Consider the following 26,882-nt stretch of genomic DNA (forward strand, 5'->3'; position numbering starts at 1 on the left):
TTACCTGGACTCTGATTTCACCTTCAGGCTCTGACCCAATGCCCATGCCCATGATAATGACTCATTTGTGACAGAGAGCTTAAAGGTAACTTCCAAACGCAAGATAGAGAAGACGTGTGTATACATCCATCACCTATGGGCTGGGATGAGAATGAACAAGTACTCCTTGGAGCAAGACAACGCAGCTCTCTCATATTAATTACCAGCACAGAGGTCTGGCTGAAATTACAGATGTATATGGCATGCATAAGCAGTTGCATACATACATAGTGAGAAAAGGCAGTGGAATAAGCCCCAGATATAATGTGCACTCTACATTCTACATTTCTCCTGGTTAGAGCCTCGTGTCAGCTTAGGAAGGAGGAAAAACACAAAAAGGCATGTTTGTGTCTATCCAGTACCATGAAAGAGTGACAAAACCTTGTGAGATGTTTTGTCTCATCTACAGCCTTCTGTGTCTGATGTTATTTGCCCCCTGACCTGAATGGAAACCTGCCCTGGATGGTATGTTCATTGTTATTGTTTCAATTTCCTTGTCTTTTATTTATTTCTCTTGCCTCTCCAGAGCCATTCGGAGGTCCCATTACTTCCTGCTGACCAGGGAAGGCTATGAGAACACATAGTTACAGTGGATTGAAATACACACGTTATCACAAGAAAAACAGAGGGAAGTGGGCAGGGGACTTGCTTAGCAAAGGGTGGTGGAAGTCATGAGACAGAGAACTGCCAGAAATATTGAACTGGGACTTTATGTCAAGGTTTGTTTTAGACTTGATCTCCACGAGGAACAGAGCTTCTGAATTCTTCCTGTGGCGGTACTGCAACTTGAACCTGCATATATTGAATCAGTTCAATGTTTCCTTTGGATTTTAAATAAAAGTCTGTTTGAAGAAATGCAAATGATAGTTCTTGGCAGCGTGGATTCTCCTGCCCATACTGGTGGAGGAACCAGTGGCTGTTAGAGCAGAGAAAGGAGAGCTGGCAGACAGCGTGCTTCCCCTCTGCAGCAATGGCGCTGCGTTGACCATTGTCTACTAGGATGACAACATGTTTGCTAAAATGGTGGACATCACCGTCCTCCTATCTCTAGGGCAAATAAACCCTGTGGTCCACGCTTGACCCAAGCTACAGCAGATTGTATCTGCTGGATTTGGAAACCTTCCTTTCTAGCATCTGTTAAAAGAAATTATTAGCAGGTGCTGAAAACCGTGGCCTCCAACTCAGAAACCTAGAGCCAAAATACCAGAGGGGAAAAAGTCAGTTCTTGACAATCGCCTGACTCCAGGGTTGGATGAGCCAGAGAGACAATCTGCTGCTACGGGAGATGCCAGATCAGAGGAGGGAAGCGGTAGCACCTCATGCAATTAGTCTGGTTTGGGGTTTTTTTTTTTGAAGCCACAAGTGGCAAGGGCCAATTCCTTGCCTCTGTGAAGTCATAAGCCTGGTGATCCTTTCTGGTGCCATAAAAGAGTTAGACTAGCTTGGAGCTGGTCAAAAAAAAAGGAGAAATGTTAGGATACCTACGCACCTGCCAGAATAACAAACCAAAGTCATTCAAAATTTGCTATGGAAATGGCACACATCTATGTATGTATATCCCAATGAACACAGGAGAATAATTCTTACATGCCGTGTAATTACACACACACACTCATGTACAAACGAGCTGATATAAAATAAATATGCAGATAGCTATGCCTATTCCAGCCTCCACTACAGGGTTATTGCATTGCCAATGTGTTGACATAAAAATGCAGTTTTATGGATTACATCTAAATAGAAATGTGTGAAAAGGGATTTTGTTTTGGCTACAGCCCAGTCTCTTAATATAATTATAATTACTATTTTTACTACTACTGCTACTACTACCACCACAGTGAATTGGAAGCCCCCTTGGTTCTACCTATGGTACAAATAGCAACAACAACAAAAAAAAAGAACAAAAAACCCTGACCTGAAAAACAGGAGAGCTAAAAGGAGAGAGGCAATGTGAATTCTCCAGGCCAGAGTAACAGGACAGGAGGTGGATGTAGGATTCACTTCTCTTAAATTCCAATCCTCGGTGTGGCCTGGGCCCTCACTGCCTCTCTGCCACGATTTGATAGGTGGCTTTCTCGGGGATAAGAAACAAAAAAAAACAAAGAGCAACTTTTGTTATTATTAGAGTGCCTCAGCCTGGTGTTTTGCAGCAGAGATAGTGGCAACCAGCAGTGCACATTGTCCTGCGTGACCAGAGCTGGTGGCCATGGCCATGGCAGAGTGCAGGTGGCCACTGCTGGGCACTTCTCCCTGTGACTCTGCTGGCCACCACAGTGGGAGCCACACAGCAGAGATATCAGACTGGTGGGGTCACAGACGTGATGCCAAACGTGTGGAGGCAGAAGCTGATCAAGCTTCTCTTTTCCTGTTTCTTGTTTCATCTGCCTGCATTTATTATGGCTGTAGCATGGGTCTTTGTGCTGTGTTTCAGCCTGAAAATCAGCAATACCTCTCTCCTGTTCACTCCTTTACAATTCATCAAAATAGAACAGGGTTCTTCTTTTTTTTTTACATCTCTCCAAGGGGAAAAAAGAAACACTCTTTTTTTAGTGCTGTTTAGGTGTTTCTCAGATCTCTCATCATTTCGTGCCCGGGCGTTCTGGGTGCCTTATGAAAAAGCCTGTAAAAGTGACATTTCCTTTCCAACATCAAACTTAAACAAGGCAGGTGCACAGCCCATGCAGCTGGGAAGCATCTATACCATCGCTCCATACCAGCCAAGCTTGTGCAGAGGGAGCAATATTCTGCCAGCCCTGGGCCCCTTAGTAAAATAAAATGAGAGCATCCCTCCCCCTCAGAAAGAAGCATTTTGAGAGGAAGGGGCAGGAAACACAACGTGAGTCTACCCAAGCAAATGACAGTGAGCTCACAAGGACTAGGAAAGCTGTTTGCCAAGAGGCCAAATGGTTTGCCTTCAGCTCCAGGAAAAGGCATGTTATTTGGTGCTTGAAATCATTTAAAGAAAACAAAGGATGACTGCTACATGCCTGCCTATGATAGTGTAGAGCACTCTGCTGTTGTGGGGTATTTATGCCAAGCAAATGGCAGCAAAATACCAGCACATAGATGAGGACGAGCTGGTCGTGCAGAGGCATGCCTGCAGGACCAGCCTCCAACAGCCTGGCATGTGCTGCCTAACACAGCGAACCCCAAGGAAGGGAGGACGTGTGTACATTATCTCCATTTTACAGGTGTTGAGAGGGAAGTTGGGGAGATTTGCCACCAAGGGGGTCTGTCAGAGAGGGGATTAGTGGTTGTGAGACCCAACTCTCAGCCCCATGCATAGAGCACATCTCTTTGTAACAGGTTTGTGGGAAGATTTTTATTTCTCTGACACAGGAGAGAAAAAAACCCCACCACATTTCAGCTTCCACTAAGGGAATTATTTCTTTCTACCAATGCCATGTTGATTTGTCTTAAGGGCACTGTTAGGATTAGTTGAGCTGGAAATCCATATCGTCAATTAAAATTTAATGTTGTCCCAAAGAGACCCAAAAAAACACAGGCTTTGGCAAGCAATAGATGAGGTTGCTCAATGGACAAGAAATATCATTTAGGAAGAAGTTCTTTAAATGATCCTGCTCTGCTTCCAGTCTGTGTCCATGTAGTGACTTGAATTTGTACAATCAAAAAATCCCACTTTGGTCTATACTACCCTCACATACTGCACTTGTCTCAGACTTTCCAGCTATCCAGCATCAATCTTGCTCTTAATCCCTTCGACGTCAGGAGGAGTGTGAACATTTCCTACCTCATTACTGCCTTTCAAAGGCAGCCACAGCCACAAAAACTAGACCTCGGGGAAGGGGGCAAGCAGGGAGAAAATCTCTGCACGCACAAGCAGAGCCCCACCTGCCAGTTATCCTCTCTCCTTTGTGCTTTGAAGAGGTTTCTCACTTCTTACAAGGGAAACAAGTTCGTCATGGAGGGAGATGTTGTTAGTAATTCTGTCTGTGTTTCCCACACTCCCTCTGAGCTGACGATGCCACGGGCCCAGTGCTCCCTCCCGTGCTACAAAAAGAGAGTTAGTCCTGAACCAGACTGATGCCTTGTCATCCCTGATTCCTCCCCAGTCCCAGTTTTCCCAGATCATCCTTTAAAAGTGTCACACTGGTGACTGAAGTGATGGTTAGCCAGCAACAACTGCACCGTGACAGAAACATGAGTTTGTAACCTGTAAACACAGATTTGGCACTCAAAAGTAATAGATCTCATTGTAATCTCTGTGCTCAAAAGCAAACTTGAGGTTTAAATAATCTTTAGGTAATGTCCTGAGTGTATTTCAGCTTTGATGAAGTGTAGTATATGATCCTTCTTAGATATGGGGCATATTCTCCTCTTGCCCCGCTTGCTGCTTTAACGCCTCCTTGGTTAGTAACACCTGCTGCAGAGACAGCCTTTGGCAAACTAAACCTGCACAGTCTCAGGAGTCAGAATCTGAATATGTATAGAGCACATAAGCAGCCATTAATGCATGGCACATCCCCTCTAGTCATTCAAATAAATTATTGACAGCAGCATGGCCAAGAATGAACCAGGTGCTACCACAGTGCTTGAGATCCTACAGGTAAGTGCAAATTATGAGTGCTTCAAAATTTCTAAACCTTCCAAAACCAGAAGAACAATCAGAGAGCAGCAGTTGTAAAGATGTGTGCACGCACACCCTGGTCTACGTGTGTGAGTGTGCATGCATGGGGTCCTCAATGTTTGCACACTGCAGCCTTGTGTTAAAAGGTGGATGGAGCATCACTTTTTTCTATTGTATCTAGTGACAGGGCAAGGGGTAACGTAAAGAAGCTGGAACACAAAAAGCTCCATTTAAACAGAAGGAAAAACTATTGCACTGTTCAGGTGAGGGAGCCCTGGCACAGGCTGCCCAGGGAGGGTGTGGAGTCTCCTTCTCTGGAGGTCTTCAAAACCTGCCTGAATAAGTTCCTGTGTGACCTGATCTAGGTGGACCTGCTTCTGCAGGGGGGTTGGACCAGATGATCTCCAAAGGTCCCTTCCAACCCCTACCATTCTATGACTCTATGATTCTATGACCTTAATTACTCCTTTGAGAGGGTGGGTGAAGGAATCCTATAGCATTTCTGTATGTACATCCAAGTTTCACACTTGCAGTGCCAGTTCTTATTGCCACGTAGTCTACAAATTGCTTCTGGAAAAGTGTAATCCTGGCTTTACCTCTGTATTTTAAAAATCATTTCCCCGTGTATTATCTCTTCACAGCTTTATACATTTACACTTTTATTCTCTAAATGCCTTGACTAGAATGCTATATCCCCACACAGAAATATATTCCCCCCTGCTATTTTTCTGCAGGAGCCTGGTTCATTCAGAAACAAGGAAGAAAATACGAATGATTGTTTTTAAATTCCCTGACAGGCAGAGCTCAGCCCAGCCACAGATGCAAATGTGGAAAGCAAATCTAGTGCTGGCATTAGGAAATGATTGGGTTCACTGCGCTTGTAAGCAAGCACTTTTATTAAGGCATGGCCTTAAGCTGCCATTTTGATACATTCTCTGCTTTTCTGGACAGGGTACACTGAATCTGGCACAATACATGTACTGTACCCCACCATGATACCCAGCCATCAATCACACACCCTCAGCCAGCACTGATCTACAGTCTGCAGCCTGCACATCCAAGTCACCAGCAGCCCACGTATCTGTCTCTTTCATCACCAGGAAACACCAGGGCCCCATGCCAGCCCAGAAAACTATATCACTGCCCTCTATGAGTCAGGAGCTCGGTATTGATGTGGAGGATCCCAAGTCTGAAAGTATCAGTCCGTGTCCCAGCAGTGCAAGGGTAGTGGTGGGGTCCTTTTCATGGAAAAAGTGAAGGTGGTCCTCCTTGAAGGAGCAGACAGAAGGTGGTACACAAAAGCTGCATGTCATTCTTCCCTGAGGAGGTTACACGGGCTGCCTGGGGACCAGCAAAGGCTCTCTGCACATTTAGGCCTTTCAGCATCATGTTTTCCAACCCAACATCTGGGCTGGCTCTGTCCTTGTCCAGCCTGTGTTCCTCTTGTCGCTGCCAGTCGTCAGACCCACAGGTTCTAAGGGGAGAAAGGAAGCTGCAAATGATGCTTCTGGCAGCTCAGTAGGTAACATAGGCTTGATTCAGTCAGGATAACTTTATTTGGTCTCATCTTTTCTGAAGCTCAGAGCAATTAATTTCTTTTTTCTTTGATAAAACATTCCACTCACATCTTCCTTTTAATTCGATTTAGGTCCAATAAATGGGCATTGCAAAATTTTTTTCTCCTCAACAGATGGGCAGCTGAGAAATGCTTTGACTTCTAACAAACTTGGGACTCTGCTTCTTAAGTGGCACACTAATCAAAATAAAGCAAAGGCTACAAAATAGGCATCTGTTGTTAAAGGGACCTTATTGCCACCCTGGACCCTGGGCTCTGTGCAGTTAAGAGGGGCTGATTGCATCCTTGGAGAGCTCAAGGGAGGAGGGTGAATGCCAGCAGCATCACCTTCCTTCTGTGGCTTTTACTCTCCTGAAGAGCATGATCTGAGAGTATTTGGATGAGGTGGGTGTCCATGCAGAGGGCAGGACTGAGAGCCAGGTGCGTGTCTGTACACACACTTTATCAGTGTGCAGCATTTTTAGTTACAATTGCAGAAAAGGTCTTTCTTTGGGGAGGACACAAGGCAGAATTGGAGGAGCCAAGAGGCAGAAAAAGTCATGCTTTATGTTGGCTTATAAAACAACAAATGCAGCTCCATTTACATGGCTATAAAATGCTGCTAAACCCTTAGCTCATGAACATCTTGGGGAACTGAGGATACTCGTCTCCTTGCTTCACAAACCCACTGGAAAAGCTCTGTGCCCACAGTTCTATTTTGCCTTTGGTCTTAAGCTCTTCCCATTTCCCCCACTTTCTACTAAGAAATTGTTTCACGCAGCACAAAGTTTCACCTCCAAGAATTGCCTGGCAGGCTCATACCCTTGGGAAGGTCCCAGGTGCCACCTGCAAATGTCAAACCCCACAGGTACAGTCCCAGTGATCAGGGCAGATTATGCCCAGTCCCCGGTTATATTTCTGTGATCTCTGCAGGACGCACTAAACAGCAAATGCACCTGTCGTGTGAACATTGCCAACTTGAGATCAGAGTTCTAAGTCAGTCCTCACCTAAATGGTGAGGGGGAAGATGTTGGTAAAATCCTGAGCAGATTGCTGAGCCCCCAGTCGGGTGATGACACAGCATAAAACATCCAAAGTTCCCAGTGATCGTGTCATGAATAGTATCGAGGAACAGGTTTCTTTCCGTGCCAGAGGAGAGGGAAAAAAAAGATCCAAGGGCTGTGCCCAGCAGTTGAGGCACTCTACTGCAAAGCTGTTGAAGCCAGTGGCTGGTGGTGCCCTGGCTCACCACCAGCAAACTTGGAATCTGAGCGGAGCCTGCCTCCCTGCCCTGCGAGAAGTTGGAACATCAAAGCCTAAAGTAAGCTCTCTGTGAAGGGATCTGCACTAGGGTAGAGTCAAGGTAGCAAGCCCCTACCTTTGGCCTGCTCTGGCCCCCAGCAAGCCAGGACGGGGACCAAGGCTGCTCCCAAGCTTGGGTTGGGTTGTATCTGGTTATGGTTTTAAAAAAGAAGTTTTATGTCACCATAGAGAGTTGGGGGTTTTTGATTTTTTTTTTGTGGGATTCAAATATTCCTTAATTAGGTGTTGTCTCTTAGCAGAATGACAAGAGGGCTTTTATTGCATTTTACGTTGCCATTTTAATTTACTGTAATTTGTGGTTAATAACTGGGTAGGAGAAATGTTAAACAGCTGCTGTAAAATATTTGGGAGCAGAGTCCCAACTTTCAAACACTATCTGCGACCCAGGTTGGTAATGGTGGATGTCTGGGAAGCCCCTTCCAGATTTGGGAGAGGGGAAAGCTGACTGGACTTGTCTTGTTGAACATCCTTTCCTCACCTATTTCCCACTGAAGGCAGCTTTCCTCCTTCTCCTTCTTAAAGATGAAAGGATCGGCTGTGAGAGGATGCAGTCATCAATAAATGGATATTAACTCCCTGGCAGTGATTAATAATGTCAGCTTCACTGGCTGATGAGTTGCTAGACCAAGAGTGGAGCTGCAGCCAGGTCAGGCAGGGGCAGGCAGGAGAAGGCGGAACAGGCAGGACAGACAAGGCGGGCAGGACGGGCAGGAGCAGCCGTGGCCGGGTAGGACTGGATGAGATGCAGCACGGGCTGGAGACAGGGGACGGGGTACCGAATCCCCCCCCCCCATGGGTATCTCTCGCAACTCCCAGGGGCTCCTCCCGTGACCCCACCCTTCGCAGGACCCCGAGACGTTGGCAGAGCCCTTTGGGACAGTGATAGAGCCCCCCGCACACCCAAACGGGGTTTGGGCTATAAAATATGTCCAGGATGGAGACTTGCCCCAGGTTCTATAAAACCCCATGGCCACGGGCAGGACCCACTCCCTGCCACGGGCGAGTGCTGCTGCCCACCTCCGCTCAGGGGCACGCACGCCGGGAGCGCGCATGGGGGCGGCTGTCCAGCAAATTCAGGCTCTGCGTTGGAGGAGGGGGCAGATGGGGGTGCCATGGGGTCCTTATCTCTTTCTCTCGCCACCCACGAGCAATTCGTGCTACGCACGGGATCCAATGTACAGATTCCCGCGGGCTGGCACCCAGCGCACCCTTCTCCCTCTGTGCCTTCTCCGCTAAGTAAAGCCTAGGGCTGGTCCACTATTTCTATCTCCATACTCTAAAAGTAGCACCCCACCAAATGTGCCGGCACCGCGGTCCTGCGTGAGCACCGCCCGTGGACGAAGTTGACCCGGGACAGAGGGGCAGTGGGCAGGACCATTTGGCCGCTCGTTCCGGGGCACAGCCGGGCACCGCTGTCCCAGCTCTGAGCCTAAGCGCGGCGATGGGGAGAGTATCAGACTTCCTCCTCTCAAAAAAAAGAGGCTTTTTCATGTTAGCCTGTGGGGTTTGGGCTCGGCTCCCTTTCTCCTGCCTGGCAAGAGGAGAGCTGCTGAGCTGGAAGCGCTCCCCGCCGCTGCCCAACCTCCGCAGCCGTGCAGCCGCCTCCCCGGCGCTACCGAGGGAAAACTTTATCGCAACTTCGGAGCCAAACTCGCCCTGCTTGGTTTTTCAAGAGGATGTTTTCGACCAGGAGAGATTGGATAAGCTCTATATACTCGCTTAAGCGCTTTAATATTAAAAATACGTAGCAATTAAAACCATGCCGCGTACCCGACTGCTCCGCGCAAGTGATGCACCTCTAAGCAATGTACCCCTTAGCAATGCACCTCTTCTCCCCCATCCGCCTCCCAGATGACTCTGTTTTTTCGTTGTGAATTTGTGAACCTACCGAAACCCCTGGCACTTCCCCGTTTTCTGCCATCCCCTCTTCCCCCGCGTGTTTTTTATCACCCGCCAAGCGACCTCACAGCCACCCCCGAGGCTTTGCGGTGTCCCGTCTCCGGGGTGGCGGTGAACGCACTGCTTCACTCCCCACCCTGCCAAAGCTACCGGCACCACCCACACACACTTCGGCCCATGCAGCCGCGTGGGCTCCGTGTCCTGCTGACTCCACGCCCCAGGCACTGGCTGACGGATGCCCGCTGTCCCCAGCAAGGTGTCCGACGGCGCGGTGAGGGGCGGCTCGGCCGCGGGTGACATCTGCACCCTCCCCTGCACCTGCCTTGCCCCAGGCCCTTGCTCTCGCTGCCACGAGAATGAAAAATGGAAAGAATCGTGCTGCCCTCGTCCACCACCGGGAACATCGGTCCCGTTCACCTCAGTTTCCCCTTCCGTGGGGAAGGGCCGGGTCGACAACGAGGCGAGGGATGAGGGGAGCCCCTCTGCAGGTGAACAGCCGAAATGTGGGCAGCGCCTGAGAACCAGGAGTGGGGGTGTCGCCAGGGACAAGGCACTGTACTCTTTCCCCCTCCCCCGCCCCAGGATTATATATAGCCCAGCTGGTCCCCTCGGCCTTAGTCTTTTCCAGTGGATCCCTGACACGGTGCCCACCCGCGATTGGTAGAGCGTGGGGCGGCGAGACCGAGGGCTTGCAGGTGTGCTATCGCCTCTAACAGGACCCTAGCCCCTCCGCCCTAGCCCTGGGAGGGAGGGAGGGAGGGAGGGAAGGGAACGGGCGGACGACAGATATGGCAAAGTCCACGGCCCCTGCCCGAACTCTCTCCGCAGGGAGCCAACCCATCCCCGGGGGGCTGCAAAACCCCGCTCCCCCGGGAGCTCCCCGGGGTCCCTGCCTCTCATCGCGCCGGCAGAGCCGGCAAAAGGCCCGGCCCGGCTGCGCAACGATGAGCCTGCGGTGGCAGAAAAGGGCCGGGGCTGTCGCCTGGGGGCAGCCGTGGGGCGCCCCACGCGTGGAGCCGCCGCCTCGCGAGGGGCCGCGATGGCAAGGCACGGGCTGGGAGTAGATGTGAGGAGGCCGGTATGGTTGGGGGATGGGAGGTGGGAGAGTCATTCCCACCCACTCCCGGCAGTCGCCTTCACCCCACATCCCAGGAGGCTTTCCCTACCCCTTACCCTGATTCCTTTCCTACCCCGAAACCCCCGAAACGAACACCTCCTTGCTGCTCCCCTCTTCCTGCAGAGCCGAGTCACTCTGGATCCCCTTCGCAACACACCCACGCACACCCTCCCTGCTCGGCTGCGGGTCCCGATCCGCAGCTGCAGCCCTTATTTCATGCCCTTCGAGCCACCGAGCCTCTCCCTTTTGTCCTGGCTGCGGATGACCCATTTCCTTCCTTTTCCCCCTTCCCCTTTCACCCACCCCCCTACCCCTCCTCGGCCCCGGCCTCCGTTCCACCCGCCCGCCCCTCCGCCTCCCTCCCGGCCGCACGTCCCGGGAGCCGCCGCGGGCCGCGCTTCGCGGCCGCTCCGCGCCCGGCTGCCGCGGGGTTGGGGGGGACACATGGGGAAACCGGCGGCTCGTCCGCGCCGTGTTTGTTTTTCTTTCCCCCCTGAACGATAGATTAAGACGTGAAGATTACACTTTTATTGTGGCGGCCGAATAATACCACGAGTCAACACACAGAGCAAACAAAAGTGCTTGTAGTACATGGCCAACCCCGCTGGGAACCGGGCTGCGGGCTGCTGCAAAAATCAAGCTCTTCAGTGCTAATTACAAATAAATGATGATGTGCTCACTAAGTAATTGATTTAATGAAGTTCCTATGAAACTATTAAAACCGGGTAGAGGTCAGGCTGGAGACGCCCCAGAGCGCCCATTGTGGGATGTTTAACTCCGCCAATCTCCTCGGAAAGACATCGGGGCTAATAGGTGAAGTCACAGCTGGTTCGGGCTGACTTCTGCAGCACCGGCACTGGCCTCCCCAAACTCGCCCAGCGGTCCGCACCACAAGTTGGGGGAGGCGAGACCCCCTGGCACACCCCCGGTCCGCTGTTCTCATCCTTGCCCCCCCTCGCTCTTCCCCCGCAAATCCCCTTAGGGGGGGTAGTGTCCCCCCCAGCCCTGAGGCTCCCGACGTGGGCTCCCCCCGTCTCCTCCCCGGGCGCCTATCCCCGTCCCGTCGGGGCTGCGCTGGGTACTCACTCGCTCGGCCCGGCCACCTCGCCTGCACCTCAACCAGGCGCCTCCGCGGCTCTCCCCAGCCTAATTAAAGAGGGGGGAAGTGGAGTTCTGAACTTGTGTCTGCCACTACAGGGCGGCTGTAATTCCAACCCCCCCCTGCCCCGACTCCCCTCCACCCCCCCCCCGCCCCGCACACTCACACACACACACACACACACACACACACATACACTTCTTGAAGAAACTTCAGCTAGGATGCCAGGTAGGGTGCTTGGGAGATTTTGGCAAGGTGCCTGGAAGGGGATGTGTGCCCATTTCTCCTTGAAGGGTTTTCTTCTTTGAAAGGCCATGTGGAGCGCTTTAGACGGGCTCGCCGTGTGAAAGCAGGAGGAGGAGGAGGAGAGGGGGAACACACATTAAAAAAAGAGAAGAAAATCCGACTATTGGGTTTCCCAGCCCCACTCTCGGTTCTCCCCCCTCCTCGCCTCTCAGGCAGGGCAGACTGGAGACGGTCACTCACCCCGTCGCCTCACCACTTGAAGAAGGGGGGGGACCCTAACTCTTGAGCACACTTTAGGGACTAGCGGTCCTCACTGACCCTGAGGGGAACGGGGGCATCCCTCCGCCCTCCGCCTGTCAAAGGACCTCTCCGTAGCCCCGTGGTTTTAAGAGCCGATGACTTTGGCAGGCTGCAAACAAGTCGGGGAGAAAAGGGGAGCCGCTCCCCCCACACACACTTTTTGCCCTCGCAGTTGTCATTTGCTGAGCGTAGAGTGTTGCCCCCACCACGGGCAAAGCCCTTCTACATCCCCAGAGCTTTCGGGAGAGGGAGAGCTCGGACAGTGCCCCCGACGGCCGGGGCAGGGGCGCGGAGGTGCAGGGACGGACTCTGGGAGCAACTTCTGTTCGAAATGTGGGGTGTCTTCGTTCTTCTCTCGAAGGGGGGAGCAGTGAGTTCCCAAATGCGGGAAGATAAATGCGATGCGAGGTGTCCTACCTATTGTCCCAAAGAATTGTTCCCTTTGTGCGTGCTCTGCCCCCGCCCACGCCGCTGCACAGCCCACTTTCACGAGTGTTCCGTAGTGGGCCAAGCGCATTTGGGGGTGTGAGGGAGGGTCGCAGACGCAAGGGCCAGCAGCTGGGCTAGTGCCACTGATCCCCACGCAGGCACGCGTGGGCAGCACACGAGGTGGCCGCAGGACCAAACGGCCTGAGGTGGCTTCTCCTCTTGGCTTGCAGGATTTTTAGGAGGGCTGGATTGGTTAGGTTTTGTTTTGGTGGAGGTTTTTGTTGTGGGTTTGGTTTGCTGGGTTTGCGGTTGGTTTTGTGTTTGGTTTTGTTTGCTTTTTTTTTTATTGTGGAAAACGATTAATTTGAAACAAATTAAGCTCGCCCGCCTCTTGTTTGCCAAATAGGCTGTTGGCAATGTGCAAACAGGCTTTCACCCCGTTGCCGTGCCCCTGCTTCACTCCCCTGCCGCCCGGCTCCAGCCCCGGCCACCGCCCCCCCTCCACTCCTGCCCGACCCCGGCCCCGGCCCCTGCCCCTGCCCCGCCGCCCCCAACTCCAGGCCCTCCCCTACCCCTCGATTACTGTCCCCTCGTTGCCCTTAGCAGACAGCAAGTGACACACGCCCCACGAACCCAACGCGTGGGGACAGCTCGCGGTGGAGTGGGGCTATTGACGGGAGCCCTGCGAAGAGACAAAGCTGGGAGGCTTGCGGAATCAGATGCAGCCCTTAATTAACACCATCTTAAATAGTCCAGCAGGCACTGAAGACAAAGTTGAAGAAAGACTTTAAGGCTGAGTGCCCCTCGACAAGCTCTTTTTTTCCCCCTCGTGTCATTCAATATTTAATGCACTGCGCTTGTAATGCTACTACTGGTGCTCCTTTCTCAGCAAGTACATTATTTTTTCACGGTGCCCATGGCCAGGGAAAACCCTTTAGGCAAAGAAAATCAAAATGTTTGTTGTTTTGGATGACTTATAACTCTTGTTTAACACAAGCACTTTCAAGAAAGTATAACAGGCGCAGCCTCTAAAGCAAACAACGAAATCCTTGTGACAGAGTGGGACACAAAAAGCACATTGTGTTATGGACTATCCCTTTTCTCTCCTGCTAGATGGGTGCCTGTCTGAGGCTGAACACCACGATGCCATTTTACTTTTGAACTATTGTTTTTGAGTTATGCCATGTGGTCAAAAGGAGAAGAAGGGAGGTTGTTTCCAAGCTCATAAGACAAACGAGTTGCCTTTCATTGAACTACCCCAGAGCTCCTTTAAAACGAGGTTTAAATGTCACCTCCATGTTTTTAATGGACACAGGGCTTCAGGGGCGACCCTTCAAAGCGCCTTCGTAATAAACGACCCTTATTAAATATGTCTCTGCCTGGGAAAATCACTTGGCAGAGGAGGAAAAAAAAAAGAAGGGGGGGGGAAGGAGAGACACGGCACTGCCGGGGGAGCTCCGGCGCCCCCCCTGCTCCTGCCGCGGCCGGGATCGAGTGGAGCAGCGGTCCCGCTCCCGGTGCCTGTCCTCGGGAGGGGTGGGGGGTGGGGGGGGGCGGGAAAGGGGAAGAGGGGAGTATACACCCACCTCCCCCCAAGCCCAAAAAAACCCCCTTTTCTCCCTCCACCCACCCCCCTCCTCCCCAAAATAAGAAGCTGAGTGAAAGGTTGGGGTGTTTTCCTCCTGACTTCTTTTTGTCCCTCGGAGAGCGGCGTCTGCGAGTCTGAGCTGGGAAGTTACTGATTTGCAGGCTGCATGTTAAGGCAGCCCATGTCAGTAATTTCTGCGGGCATCCCGGCAAAGGAGAACAAATCGTTGACAAAGGCGAGCCCTTTCAATTCAGCAGCGTCGTTAGGGAAACCCAAAAGTATTCTTCCTATAATAAGTTCCACTTCAAAGGATTTCTCATTCAACGGTGACTGCTTCGCACTTTTATTAAGTCCGGGCTTTTTCACTTGGCGGAATCATCTGTTTGGTTATTTTTCATCGTGTTTATTTTTCACCATTCACACAGTACTTGTATTAAATAAACAAAGAACAATCGCTCTGCAAATAAAAGTGCTTAGGTGGGGGAAAAAAAAGAAAGAAAGAAGGAAAAAGAAAGAGGGGGGCAGAGGAGAAGGAGATGAAGATTCTTTCCCACTTATTTGTTTATCTGCTCAAGTTGGGGAGGGGTCCTAAAAAAAAGGGACGGAAGGGGGAGCGTTGGGAGAGAGGCCAAAAAATATGAGCCGTTCTGATGAAGCGAAAATTGACTGCGCTAACACGGCATGAAACTAAAGGTCAATGCAACTGTATCTTAATAGAGTGTCTCGAATCGAGGTGGACTCTTTTAAATGCAGCTTGCTTTTGCTGCGCTCATTGCCATAGCAATCCTAACGCTCCATGTTGATGTACCATAAAAGCAGTAGTTTGAATTTCAAAGAACCTGCCTTTGAACTTCTCCCTGCCTGATTAGGCACTTGCGTGGTGTGGGTGTGAATGCGGGAGCGTGGTTGTGTGTGCCGGCGGTGCGCGGGGTGCGGGGGGAGAGGGGCTGAGCGTGGGGAGAGACTGCGTGTCCGTGAGCGTGTGGCCGTGTCCGTCCATGTGTCCGTCTGAGTCTGTGTGTGTGTGTCACCACGCTCTATGACCTCTCCTAGTCTGCTCTGCCTGGAAATATCTTTCCGGGGTGAGAGGTCCATCAGACTGTCCATCTTTGCCAGCGCTTTAAAACTCCCTGCCGACATCCTCAACGCACCAAACAGGACCGGGGGGGGGGCGGGGGGGGGGGCGGGGGGGAAGAAAAGAAGAAAATCCTCGTTTCTCTCCCACCACCCTCCCCATCTCGAAAAGCAAAGCAGCAGCCTGCCAGGGGTGGGGGACACTCTCTCAGCGCCCCCTACACCCATGGAGGAGGCTGTTGTGGAGCGCAGTGCCGCGGCTCTCTGCCGAGAACTGCCCCGCTTATCCACTACCACCACCATCCCTCCCCCCCCGCCCAATGCCATTTCCCACACTCCCGAAATTTCTTATCCCCTTCAAACTTCTCTCCAGCCTTTAAAGGGCCGAGCGCCAGCACCAGTGTGTGGCGAGATGTCTCCCAGTCCCGACTACAAAGGTAGATGATTTAAACAGTGTTTGCGGGGACCACGTTTCGCCTAGGAAAAGATGAAGTCTTTGATGATGGCCAACTCGGTGTCAATAAGTGGCTTTCTTTGAGCCATATTCAGATGGGAACGTCTTGCTTGCCAATTGCCATAGAAATCTTAACACACCATGAAGATTGTCCAAGCGCCAAGCCTTCCGTTCGGGGCTAAATTACTTTGAAGTGGGGCAGGACGTGCACTGGTCAATGTTAACTCTATGGGGCGGGCAAGGAACACTAGGAGAAGGAGACCGGGGGGGGGGGGGGGAGGGAGTAGAGTTGGGGGGGGGGCTAAGCAGAAAATAAGAAGGGGAAACTTGTTTTAGACACTCTATACAAGGTTCTGCTCATTGTCAGATATCTTTTATCTTTTATATTTCCCATGAATGATTCATGTCTCGGTGGCTTTGTGTCGCCCTCCTTTTCACAAGAAACTTCATTAGGGAGCTATAAGTTTTCCCATTGATTGGAGCCCTCATTTATGAGTGTTTTTCTGCTTCGTATGTTGGTTATTGTCATTCTGCTTGAAACAACTCTTTGCAACCTGTTTCACCTTTACCACATTTAACAAAACTGACTTAAAAAACACTCTAACCCTTTGGTGAAACTGTTCTTGACATTTTGACCAGTCATTTTCGAGCACTGGTAAATTACGGGGGGGGAGGGGGTGTCAGGATAATCCTTAGCTACTTTCACTTATTTTATTAATAAATAAATAAATTTTAAAAGGAAATAACCCCAGAGGATGCTGACACACGACTCTGCCCGGATTTTTTCCCAACAGAGGGTTTCACTCAGTTTTCTCTCTAAACATGTGTCCTCACTCAGCCCTCCCCCCACCACCCTTCTCCATTCCGGTGATCTCCTGACGTTATTTCTCGCCTGACCTGACTCTCTATTTCAGAATAATCTTCTGGCATACGGTTTTGCCACTATGTCTTCCACTGAAGGAAAAGCGGTAGTATTTAACTCACTGATATCTGCAAGAGCAGCCTGTCAGGAAGACTGTTGTGGTTTTTTTCCCAAACAGAAATACTAAAATTTCCATTGATTTGATACTTTGACTAGCCATGAGAGAGGTGAACACCGTGCTTACAAATGCCCGACTTTCGTCTGTATCTTATCTAGGGATGTATCTATCTGTCTGTCCTTGTGTCTCTGCCTCTCTTCTGTGCACTAAAAGGCAACATCGGAGTACTCAGTTGCTCTAAGACTGGAGACAGCACCCCAGTCCTGATACCCCGCTCGGCACCCCATTAGCCATCCTGAATTCCAGGAGCGAACACCCCTGGGAGTGAAGCCTGCAGCTGCGAGTAGCAGCGGGAGGTGGGTCGACCCAGAGCATCTTATCTCTGCGTGCTGGCTGCAAACCAATCATAAAGCTGAAGCGTTTTTACCATCAGGTTTCGCTGGGAAAAGACGGGGTACCTCAGCTCCCCCTAAATCTCCCAGCCCCGTCTCCTGCCCCTCTGTTAGGCTCTAGCTGAATGTGACTACCTACTGACCCTCGGGAAGGAGAAAGGAAGGGGTGGGTTGGTCTCTCTCTGCCCCTCGTCTGTCAGTAAGGCACATGCAATACATAGAAAGAATAATTTTATTCATTTGCATGATTTTTTTTTACTTTTTAAGGGGCTTACAGAGATGAAAAAAAATTAAATTAGTCTTATTTTATTTAGGAGGTATCATGTGTCGTAAAACTGATGGGCAAGTGTGTGACCCTACGTGTAACAAGTACATAAAAATAGTGATATATCCCCCCGAGCCATAGTTTATAAACCCTTGTCATGTAGTAATGTATAGTGCAATCTGTGGTTGAAAAAAACAAAAAAAAAAGAGCATAAATTAAAAAGTTCGTTTATAAATCAGCACCAAAATATCTCTAATAAGATTACGTTACATAAATTATTCTTTATAAAGTCCATACCTTAACTTTATTCTTTTCCAATGGGCTTGGAGAGAAAGAAAAAAAAAAAGGAGGTGGAATAAAAAGCAAATCGAATGAACTTTTAAAAAATTATTGTCTGTTCAAGTTTCCTGTTTGTTTCGAACGTAGCGCCTGCTTCTTTAGATCCAACACACCAATATGAAGACAACGTTTAAAGGCTTCCAAAGTGACAGCACCATGCACTGTACTAATAATATCGTATCTCTATGAACTATATATATATACACCAGCACCAACACATCGCACGGAGGACATGCAGGAAGAGTCTGTTTCACATTACATCGTTCATTCAAGTAAGCTGAAAAATATAATGATTTTTTTTTTACAAACCACAGCATCATAAACAACAATCTATCACCAAAATTAATAAAATAATTCTTTGGTGTGCTTTGTACTCTTCCAGGAGACAAGAAAAAAAAAAAAGAGGAGGGAGGGGAAAAAGAAGAGATGATGTCAGAAAATAAATTAATTCGACTGTACAAAATAATCGCGTTCACGTACACGTTATTAACAATGACAAGACGACATCCACCATTCACGGCACACAAAACACATTTCCCCGAGCCCTGGGGGAGGGGGGGGGGGGGGGGGCTGCCGCTTCTGCTCTCGGGGTCTCTGAGGAGGAATTAGTGCTCTTTAGTTTCTTTGCGCCCCGATCCTGACGGATGGGCGGTGGGCCGGGGTATCCCGTCCTCTCTTCCCCGCCCCGAAGCTCCCCGGCTGCTGAACGGGACAACTGGGGGAAAAAAAGGGGAGGAGGGGAATGGGGGGGGTGGGGATCTCGACCCCAGTTCTCTCCCCCACCCCCAGTTTCTTCCCCAGCAGCTCTGGTTTCCTCCCAGGTGACTGCCCGGCCACCGCAGAGAGATGGTGAAAAGCAAGAGTGAGTGCAGGCAATGGCTCGACTGAGGAGAGGAACCAGACCTCTCAAATATACATATATGGGGGTTGTATATATATGAAAGTCTAAAAAACGAATCGCCTCCGCGTCCCACTACCCTCCAGGCCCAGGGAGCTGCTCCCCTTCCCAACCACAAACTGACTGCACATGGCACTGGAGGGAGCAAGACATAAAGTGTTCCTCTGGGAGACGAACTTTAACAAAAATCACAATAATGACCAGAGTAATAATAATGCCAAGCTCAAGAAAATGAAAAATCGCTGTCAGTTTTTGTGCGGCTTTTTAGGAAAACAAAACAGAAAAAAACCCAAACCACAAACCAAAATGTATCACAGTATCGCAGTTGTCAAATAGCAGCGGGTTTCTTTTATTCTCCGGCTACGTTTTAGGAGCCATACGCGTACAAACCGTGGAGGAGCGGTAAGGGAGTGCTGCAGGTTTTGTCTTTCCTTCCCTAAATCGTTTTCACATGATTACGACTAAAGAAAGAGGACTGGAGAGAAAACGTCGGGTGGGGCTGGGACCCACGACTCGGGAGAGAAATCAACCATTACAAAGGAGCTGAATTGCAAGAGCGGGTTGGGGGGGGGGGGAGGCTGGGGGGGAGGGGAAGAAATGCATTTATTTCATTTTACTTGAAGGAATGGATAACCTGTCCTCGGCTGGCCGGACTTTCAGCAGGTGCTGCTTTACAGTCAGGAGATGGCTGCGAACCTGGGGCTTTACCCCGGCTGAGGAGGAGGCGCTGGGATGGCAGCTGAGGCCGGGCTCTGCCAACCCTCCCGCCTTCCTCTGTTGACCAAGAGAGCAGGACGGCACGGGTCGGGTGGGAGCAGGGCTGAGGCAAGTCCTCTGAGGGCCGGGGATGTCGTCTGGCCCCGTCCCCCTGCCCAGGCTCGTGTCGCTGGGATGGCCCAATGTGGCGTTAAATCATGTTTTTTTCTTACCAAAATTTAAGAAAAGGTAAAAAAAAAAAAAAGGTCCGAGTGTCTTTAATTAAATTAGTTACCGTTACAAACACCATAGGGTTTCGTACACGGAATAAATAGCGCGAGTCAAACCTGATGGCAACTTCCATGCCAGCCCCCCCGTGTCAGGTGGCTGCCGCTGCAGACCGGGCCAGCGCAGCGGGGGACGGGGCCACCGGCGTGCACGGCACGGCTCGCCACGGCCCTAAGGAGCGGTTCTGCCCGCCGAGGTCCTGTGGGGCTCGTCCCCCTCAGAGTCCGGGGAGGTGCCGCGGCTGGACGGGGTGTGGGGCCGGCGGGGAGCACCCCCCGCCTGGCAGACGTACCACTCGCTGAGGTTGGTGACCGGCGGGGAGAGGGCGGCGGCGCGGCCGCGGGGCGGCTCGGCGGCCGGGTCGGCCTCGGGGGGCAGCGGGCCGTCGGGGGGCCCCGCTGCCGCGTAGCCCTGGGAGCCCGGCGGTGGGGAGGGCGGCGGGGACTTGCAGTGGATCTTCATGTGCTTCCGCAGGGAGCTGGGGTGAGTGTAGGACTTGTCGCAGCCGCGGATCTTGCAGTAGTAGGGCTTGTCGGAGGTGTGGACGTGGGAGTGCTTCTTGCGGTCGCTGCTGTTAGCGAACTTCCTCTCGCATCCGTCGAACTCGCACTTGAAGGGCTTCTCCCCTGCCGGGACACAGCAACGGCACCGTTACCGGCGGGCAGGGGCACAGCCCTGCCCGCTCCCTGCCCCTTCCCTGCCCGCCGCGCTGCCGCAACCCCTCCGCGGCGCTGCCTCTGGGGACCAGCAGCAGGGCAAAGCCTCCCTCTCTCCCCTCTTTCTCCCTCCTTCCCTCTTCTCCTCTACACCATGATTGTCGCGACATGCCCGAGCCTTCTGGCTTTTATTCCGTCTTTTGCAAACCATGAGATGCGGCTGGTGGCCTCCACACCCGAAGGCCTTGTTTGCCCTCCACGTCGCTCTCCTCGCACACGAGAAACCGTCATTACCTCCCTAATGACCAAGCCCAAACAAAAACCTCTCAATGCCTTCGCCTGCCAAGGGCTGGCGTTTGCCGGCAGCCTGGTTGGCCTGGCACATCTCCTGCGTAATCCTTTCCCAATGGGCCACTGTACTGGGGGAATAATTAGTTTGGGGCAAATAAAAGTAACACCTGTTCCAGCATCCCGACATGAAGAGGCAGCACACGGCAGCCCACGCCGGGAACCTGCAGGCTGGGGTGACCAGCCCAGACACTGGTGATGATAATAGCGGTTGCTGTTACTGCAGCTGGTTATCTCAGGCTAATTTGAGTCTAAACAAAAACAAACAAACAAAAACCCCACAACAAAACGATTTTAAGAGCCTTACGCCTTGCTTAACAGCTAAAGTGAAAATCAGCCTGGGGCGGGTTTGCCTGGCCTACCTTTCAGCACCACCCCCAGCTCCTGATGTATATATACCTTCTGGTACCTATAGCCGTACACTTCCCCATCGCTCCCGAACAGGGACGAATAAACGCCTATTGCTGAGAGACCAGGGTGAACTGCACGAGGACTGAAGTTTCTTACAACAACTTTTTCTTTCCTTGCCTTGCTACACGTGAGCCCGGGGCAGATAGGCCTGCCCTGATAATCCTTGTCAAGACAGTCTTGAGTTTAAAAGGCTGTAGATGTAAGCATAGGTGATGGGTATTTTCAGATCTGTTTTGCTCTGAGAGCTCAGACATAACAACCCGGCAGCCCTTTCGATGGACATACCCCAGTTTTCACCAGGAGAGTTTTGCTGCTCTTTCTGTTTGTTAAATCGTATCCCGTTTAGCAAAATAATAACGGGGAAAGAAAACGATGTTTCTTTAAAAAAAAATAACGATTTCTCGGCTGTTACTAGAGAAATATATTTACGCAGCCTATTTCTGCATCAGCTTGTTCAATTAAAATCGTTTCACCTACCAGTGAAGTGGTTCTCTAGAAAAAAGCAAGTTTGAAAGGGTTTTTTTAAAAAGAAAAAAAAGAAAGAAAGAAAAGAAATAAAACCATAAAAGATGGTTAGAAAATGTATCTCATGGGGTTTCAGCGGAGCTTTCACTTGCAGGGAAACCCCCGCACACTCCCATTGACACAAATCTCCACTCAACGTGATTTTATATTGGGGGTTTTTTTTATGAGTTTGTAGGGTTTTGAGTTGGTTTGGTTTGGTTTTGTTGTGTTTTGTGGGTTTTTTCCCCAGGAGAAACAAAGGGAATCTATCAGAAAGCTTGGCCGGTTGATAGCTTCATGACCCCAGGGATGTGGACTCTCATGTCCTGCTGCCGGAGGTGGCCCACAAACCCCCTGAGAGATGCTCACACCCGCTGGACCAAACCTCATCCCCCACTATTGGGGCCTGAGGAAAATGTCTTTCCCCCGGTGTGGGTTCACTCGTGGACACCCTCCCAGGGGCTGTGCACCCCTCGAGGGGCCGGGGAAAGAGGTGTCCCCCTCTCCCCCAGCCTCTCGAGGGATACACAGCCACCGGGTAGCACGTCCTCGCAAAGATCCAATTCCACACAAATCCAGGAGCGGGGAAGGTCACGTCCCACGCTGACGAGGGAGTCACGTCAGAGTTTAACCATTTGTAGGTTAAAGGAATGGGACGAGAAGCCAGGTGCCGTTCCACTGACTCCTCCCGGCAGCAGCAGTGCCTGCGACAGGCAGGGGCGGGGCACGGAGAGTTTGCGGGGTGGGGGGGGTCACTTATTTTTTTAGGGATGGAAATCGTCTGGGGAAAGTTTCGTGATCCTGAGCACCGTCTCCAGGGGTTTTGCGGGGGGGGGGGGGGGGGCGGAGGGAGATCCCCGTTCACGTTAGGCTGCACTGGGGAGTGGGGACAGCGATTTATCCCCAAAATGGGACTGGATCCTCAAGGTGAGGTGTGTAGCTCTCGGGATGATGCTTTCGAGAAAAATGGGGGGAGGGGGGAACCCGAGCAAGCAAATGCCTCCTGAATTATCACCATACTCTTCTTCCTGTAGGATTACCAGAAACACACAAAATCTCCTAACGGTACAATCACAGAGTGATTCTTTTCCCCCCGCCTTCTCCCCCAAAATGCCTTTAGTTTGTAATTCTGCTGCTCGCAGGCTGCAAAATTTCAGTAATTAATCTGATAAGGACAAGCAGAAGGTTTGGGATCTCTTGGCAAGCCAAGGGCTGTGTATAGGGAAAGAGTCACAACCCCTTGGCCCTCATGTGGGCACAGCTGTCAGTTGAGGGGGGAGGCTATTGCTCCCCAGCCTGAGCCCCGAGGACTTCTTTGTTGAAACGGCCCCTTCCACGTGGAGATGGCTTTTCCCTGTGGGCGCAAGTGTGGGCACTCTCCCAGGGGCTGCATAGTCCTCGAGAGGCCGCAGAAGAGAGGGTCCCCCGGGAAACTGCGGGTAGCCCCATACAGCAAATTCCTTCAAATGTCCTTTGCAAGAGGCCGTGTCCCACACAGGGCCTTGGAGCAAAGCCCGACAACAACTCATCTGCAAGCTGTGCCCGATACATATCGGGCCGGGGGGGGGGGCACACCTTTTTCCAGTGAATCCCTTGCCTCCTCTCTGCCCACCCACCTCTTCCTCCCCCAAGCCTCGTCGAGACTCACTGTTTCCAGTGAGTGGAATAGAGGAGGTGAGCTCAGAAAAGTCTGCGATGAAGTTTTGTTTTCCAAATCAAGACAGATGGGGAAGACTAGATGACAAAAAAAAACCCCCAAACCCCAAAAACGAGCCTTCATCATTTAACTCATTCCACCGTGCCAACCCCTAAAATTGTGTTAGCCCCCCCGCAGGAGAAATCTCTTCCCCCTCGACCCCATCTCCCGGCTCTGGGCGCAAAGAGTGGGGAATCCTCAGTTCTCTGCAGCTACATACGGGCTTACGCCTGATATATTCTGGAGATAAAAATCTATAATCCTTTCCGCCATGGGCCATTTGGTTTTACATCGGAACAACACGTTGCACGGTCACCGCTTTTCTCTTCCCGAGCAGCACACAATAAATCAAGAAAGCAATTACGGCAACTCCACTTCCTTAAGCGTCCTCCGAGGAATAATATTTGTCTACCACTATAAATCCTGGCTTCGTTCGGTTTCGGCAGAGTTTTTAAACCCGGATCGAAATGCGCAATTCGGGGATGGCGAGGAAGGAAGGGGGCACGGGAGGGGTTAGGGAGAAAAAGAAAATAAAAGAAAAATAAAATAAAGAAACAAACCCTCAAACCTAAACAAAAAAAACGGAAAAGCTCAGACACTCCCCTATCCCCTCCAGGAGCCCTGCGTCTGTCCCAGTCCGTCCCCCGGGGCGCACCCTGGGGCTGCCGTTCCCTCCTCCCGCGGCTCCCGCTCCGCTAAGCCCCGACAGGCAACCGAGGCCGCTTTGAAGTTTCCTCCTTTCATGCACCGAGGCAGAGAAGCGCCTCGGGGCAGCGCCTTCCTTGCCCTGTGTCTTTCTCCCCAGCACCGCGGGCAACACCGGAGGCGAGGACAGCCCGGGCAACCCCGAAGCCCTCGGGAGTGGGGTCAGTACCGGAAGCCCCGCCGACATGGGCATCCTCGGTAGCAGCGGCAGTATCGGTAGCCCCGGGGGGAGTAAACGGACGGCCGACAGCATCTGTAGTCCTGGTAGTACGGGCAGCCCCGGTATGGAGTGCAGCCCGGCAGACCCGGTAATACCGGCAGCTCCGACAGCCGCCACGGTCCGCAGTGCGGGGAAACTGCGCCCCCAAGAGCCCCCGCGGCCCCGTCTCCGCCGGGCCGGCTCCGGCCCCGGCGGTAGAACCGGCAGATAAGCAGAACCTTCATCCTTCAGGGGGTTAGCGTGGTGCCCCGGGCAGGGGAGGCGGGAGCCGGGACGGGCGGCTGTTCATCCATCCGCGGACTAGGCGTTATTTATCAATCGGTGTATTTATCCGGTAGTGCCGGGGAGGCGGGTGGCGGAGGGAGTGGGGAGGGAGCAGCCCAAAGTGGGGGGGGGGGGGCTGGGGGCGGGGGGGGAACGGGACACGTGTGTGCAGGGCAGAGGGGCCCGGGTGCGTGTGCGTGGCTGTGCGAGCGTGGCCCGTGTGCCGCCGAATTACTTATTCATGAAAAAGTCACATGTCCGGTGGTGCATAGGAGAGGAGGAAAAGAGGGGGGAAAAATGAAAGAAAGAAAGATAAAGGAATAAAATCCTTGGAGGAGGAGAAGGGGAGAGGGGCACCCACCTGTATGAGTCCGTTTGTGGATCTTGAGGTTTTCGGAACGGGCGAAGACCTTGCCGCAGCCAGGGAAGGGGCAGGGGAAGGGTTTCTCTCCCGTGTGCACTCGGATGTGGTTGATGAGTTTGTATTTCGCTTTGAAGGGCTTGCCTTCGCGGGGACACTCCTCCCAGTAGCACACGTGGCTGCTCTGCTCGGGCCCGCCGACGTGCTCCACGGTGACATGGCTCACGAGCTCCTGCATCGTGCTGAAAGTTTTCGAGCAAGGCTTCCTCCCGCCCGGTGGCGGCGGCGGAGGCGGAGGCTCCCGGTCGATCCACTTGCATATCAGCTCTTGCTTGATGGGCTGCCGCATGTATCGCAGGAAGGCCCCGGCCGCCGCCGCCGCCGCTCCGACGTGAGCATGGTGGTGGTGGTGGTGATGGTGGTGGTGGTGGGGATGGGGGTGGTGCGGGTGCCCGTGGCCAGCCGCTGCCGCCGCCGCCAGGTTGAGGTTGACGGAGCCGTAGCCTTGCAGCGCCGAGGAAGAAGCGGCGGCGGCACCGTAGTGCGCCTCGCCTCGTCCGTACAGCTCCCCGGCGGCGGCCGCCAGCCCAAGTCGCATCTGCCCGTTGAGCGGCGGGTGGCGGCCGGCGGGCGTGCCTGGCTCGCCGGGCGGCGGCGGCGGGAAGGCGGCGTGCGCCCCGTCGGCCGCGCCGTAAGTGCCGGCGGCCGAAATGAAGACGCCGTGAGGCGGCGGGTGTGGGAGGTGGGGGGACCCGGCGGGCGGGTGCTGATCGCCCAGCGCCCCGTGCGCCGAGGCGGCGGGCAGCTCCCGCCGCAGGAGGAAGTCCCGGCCCGCCGCCCCCCCCGACGGGTAACCCGGGAGGGCGGCAGCGGGCGGCGCGTAGGCGGCGGCGGTGGTGGCGGCGGCGGCGGCGGTGGCGGCGGCGGCGGCGGCGGTGGTAGCGGTGGCGGCGACGGGCGCGGCGAAAGCGGCGGCGGCGGCGGTGAGCGCCTCGGGTGTGAGCTTGAGGGCGGCTGGCTGTGCCATGTGCTCGGGTCCGAGCGGCGTGAGGGCACCGCCGGGGTCGCCGCCCGCGTCCCCGGGGTGGAGGTGGGCCGCGTGGTGGGGGTGGACGTGGTGGTTCCCCAGCCCCGGGAAGCCTGTCATGTTCTGGTGAGGATGGGGCTGAGCCGCTGCCAAATCCGCTAATCTCAGTGTCGGGTTCCTCTTGCTCAAGGGGGGCTCCATAACGACACAGCCAAGCCCATCTACGCTCGCTGTTGTTATTTTTTTCCCTCTACCCGCCTTCAAAAACATGTATATATTAAGCGGCTCTTTAACTTCTTTTGTCTGCGCTCCTAACTCCGCGCATCCCCGGCCCCGCTCTGGTCGCCCGCGATTGGCAGAGCCCTCACCACACTCCGGCGGCGCGGTGGGAAATACGGCTCGGACACCGCACCGGAGGGATTGGACGGATCCCGATGATTGGCAGCGGCTCCGGCCGTGCGATTGGCTCTCTTTCAGGCCGCCGGCGCAGCGGGGATCCGCCCCCGCCGACCCCCCCCCCCAATCACTCTCCCCACCCCCCCACCGCGCCGCCCCCCGAAGTTGCACTTGCAAAACTTCGCGCGGGGCCCGACGGGGCGCACCCGCCGCCCGCTCGCCCCTCCTCATCCTCACTCCCCGCCGGCAACGGGCAGTGGCGGGCAGCAGCTGCTGCTCCCCCGTCGCTGGACGGGGCGCGCTGTTCAGAGTCTCTACGCCGCCGTGTTTACGTTTGTGGGGCCTCGGGATTTCGCTCCGCGGCTGGCAGCAGCCCACGCACGGGGTTACTGCCGAGCTCCGCGCTCAGTTTCCTTCTATCTTGTATTTCTCTCCTTTTTTTTAAGGGATGGGGGGAGGGGAAGGCCATCATTCATTCATCGACGAGGCGGGAAAGTGCGCCCTGATGAGAGGCACAGCAACCCCACACCCACTCGAGGCCGAGGATGCGAGTACTCATGCCCAAGGCGGGCCATTGAATCCAACACTAGGGGAAAGCAGCCAACATTTTCCTAAAAAGAAGGCTGCAGCAGCGCGGGGGGGGGCGGGGGGGGGGTATTAATTTCCTTTAGAAAATAAATGAGTAAGTGATGGGGGAAGGCAAGCAGCACTTGTTACGGAGAAGT

At 53.0% G+C, this 26,882-nt stretch overlaps 1 protein-coding gene across 1 annotated transcript; it reads right to left on the reverse strand.

Annotated features, from left to right (window-relative positions):
- Window positions 1-19,740: 19,740 nt before the first annotated feature.
- Window positions 19,741-26,031, reverse strand: ZIC5 (Zic family member 5). The gene is given in 6 exon segments (XM_062020541.1): window positions 19,741-20,195; window positions 24,735-25,144; window positions 25,146-25,185; window positions 25,188-25,611; window positions 25,614-25,695; window positions 25,697-26,031. Coding segments are annotated over 6 exon segments (1,746 nt in total).
- Between the last annotated feature and the right edge of the window lie 851 nt (window positions 26,032-26,882).

Source organism: Colius striatus, chromosome 1, assembly GCF_028858725.1.
Source record: "Colius striatus isolate bColStr4 chromosome 1, bColStr4.1.hap1, whole genome shotgun sequence".
NCBI lineage: Eukaryota > Metazoa > Chordata > Aves > Coliiformes > Coliidae > Colius > Colius striatus.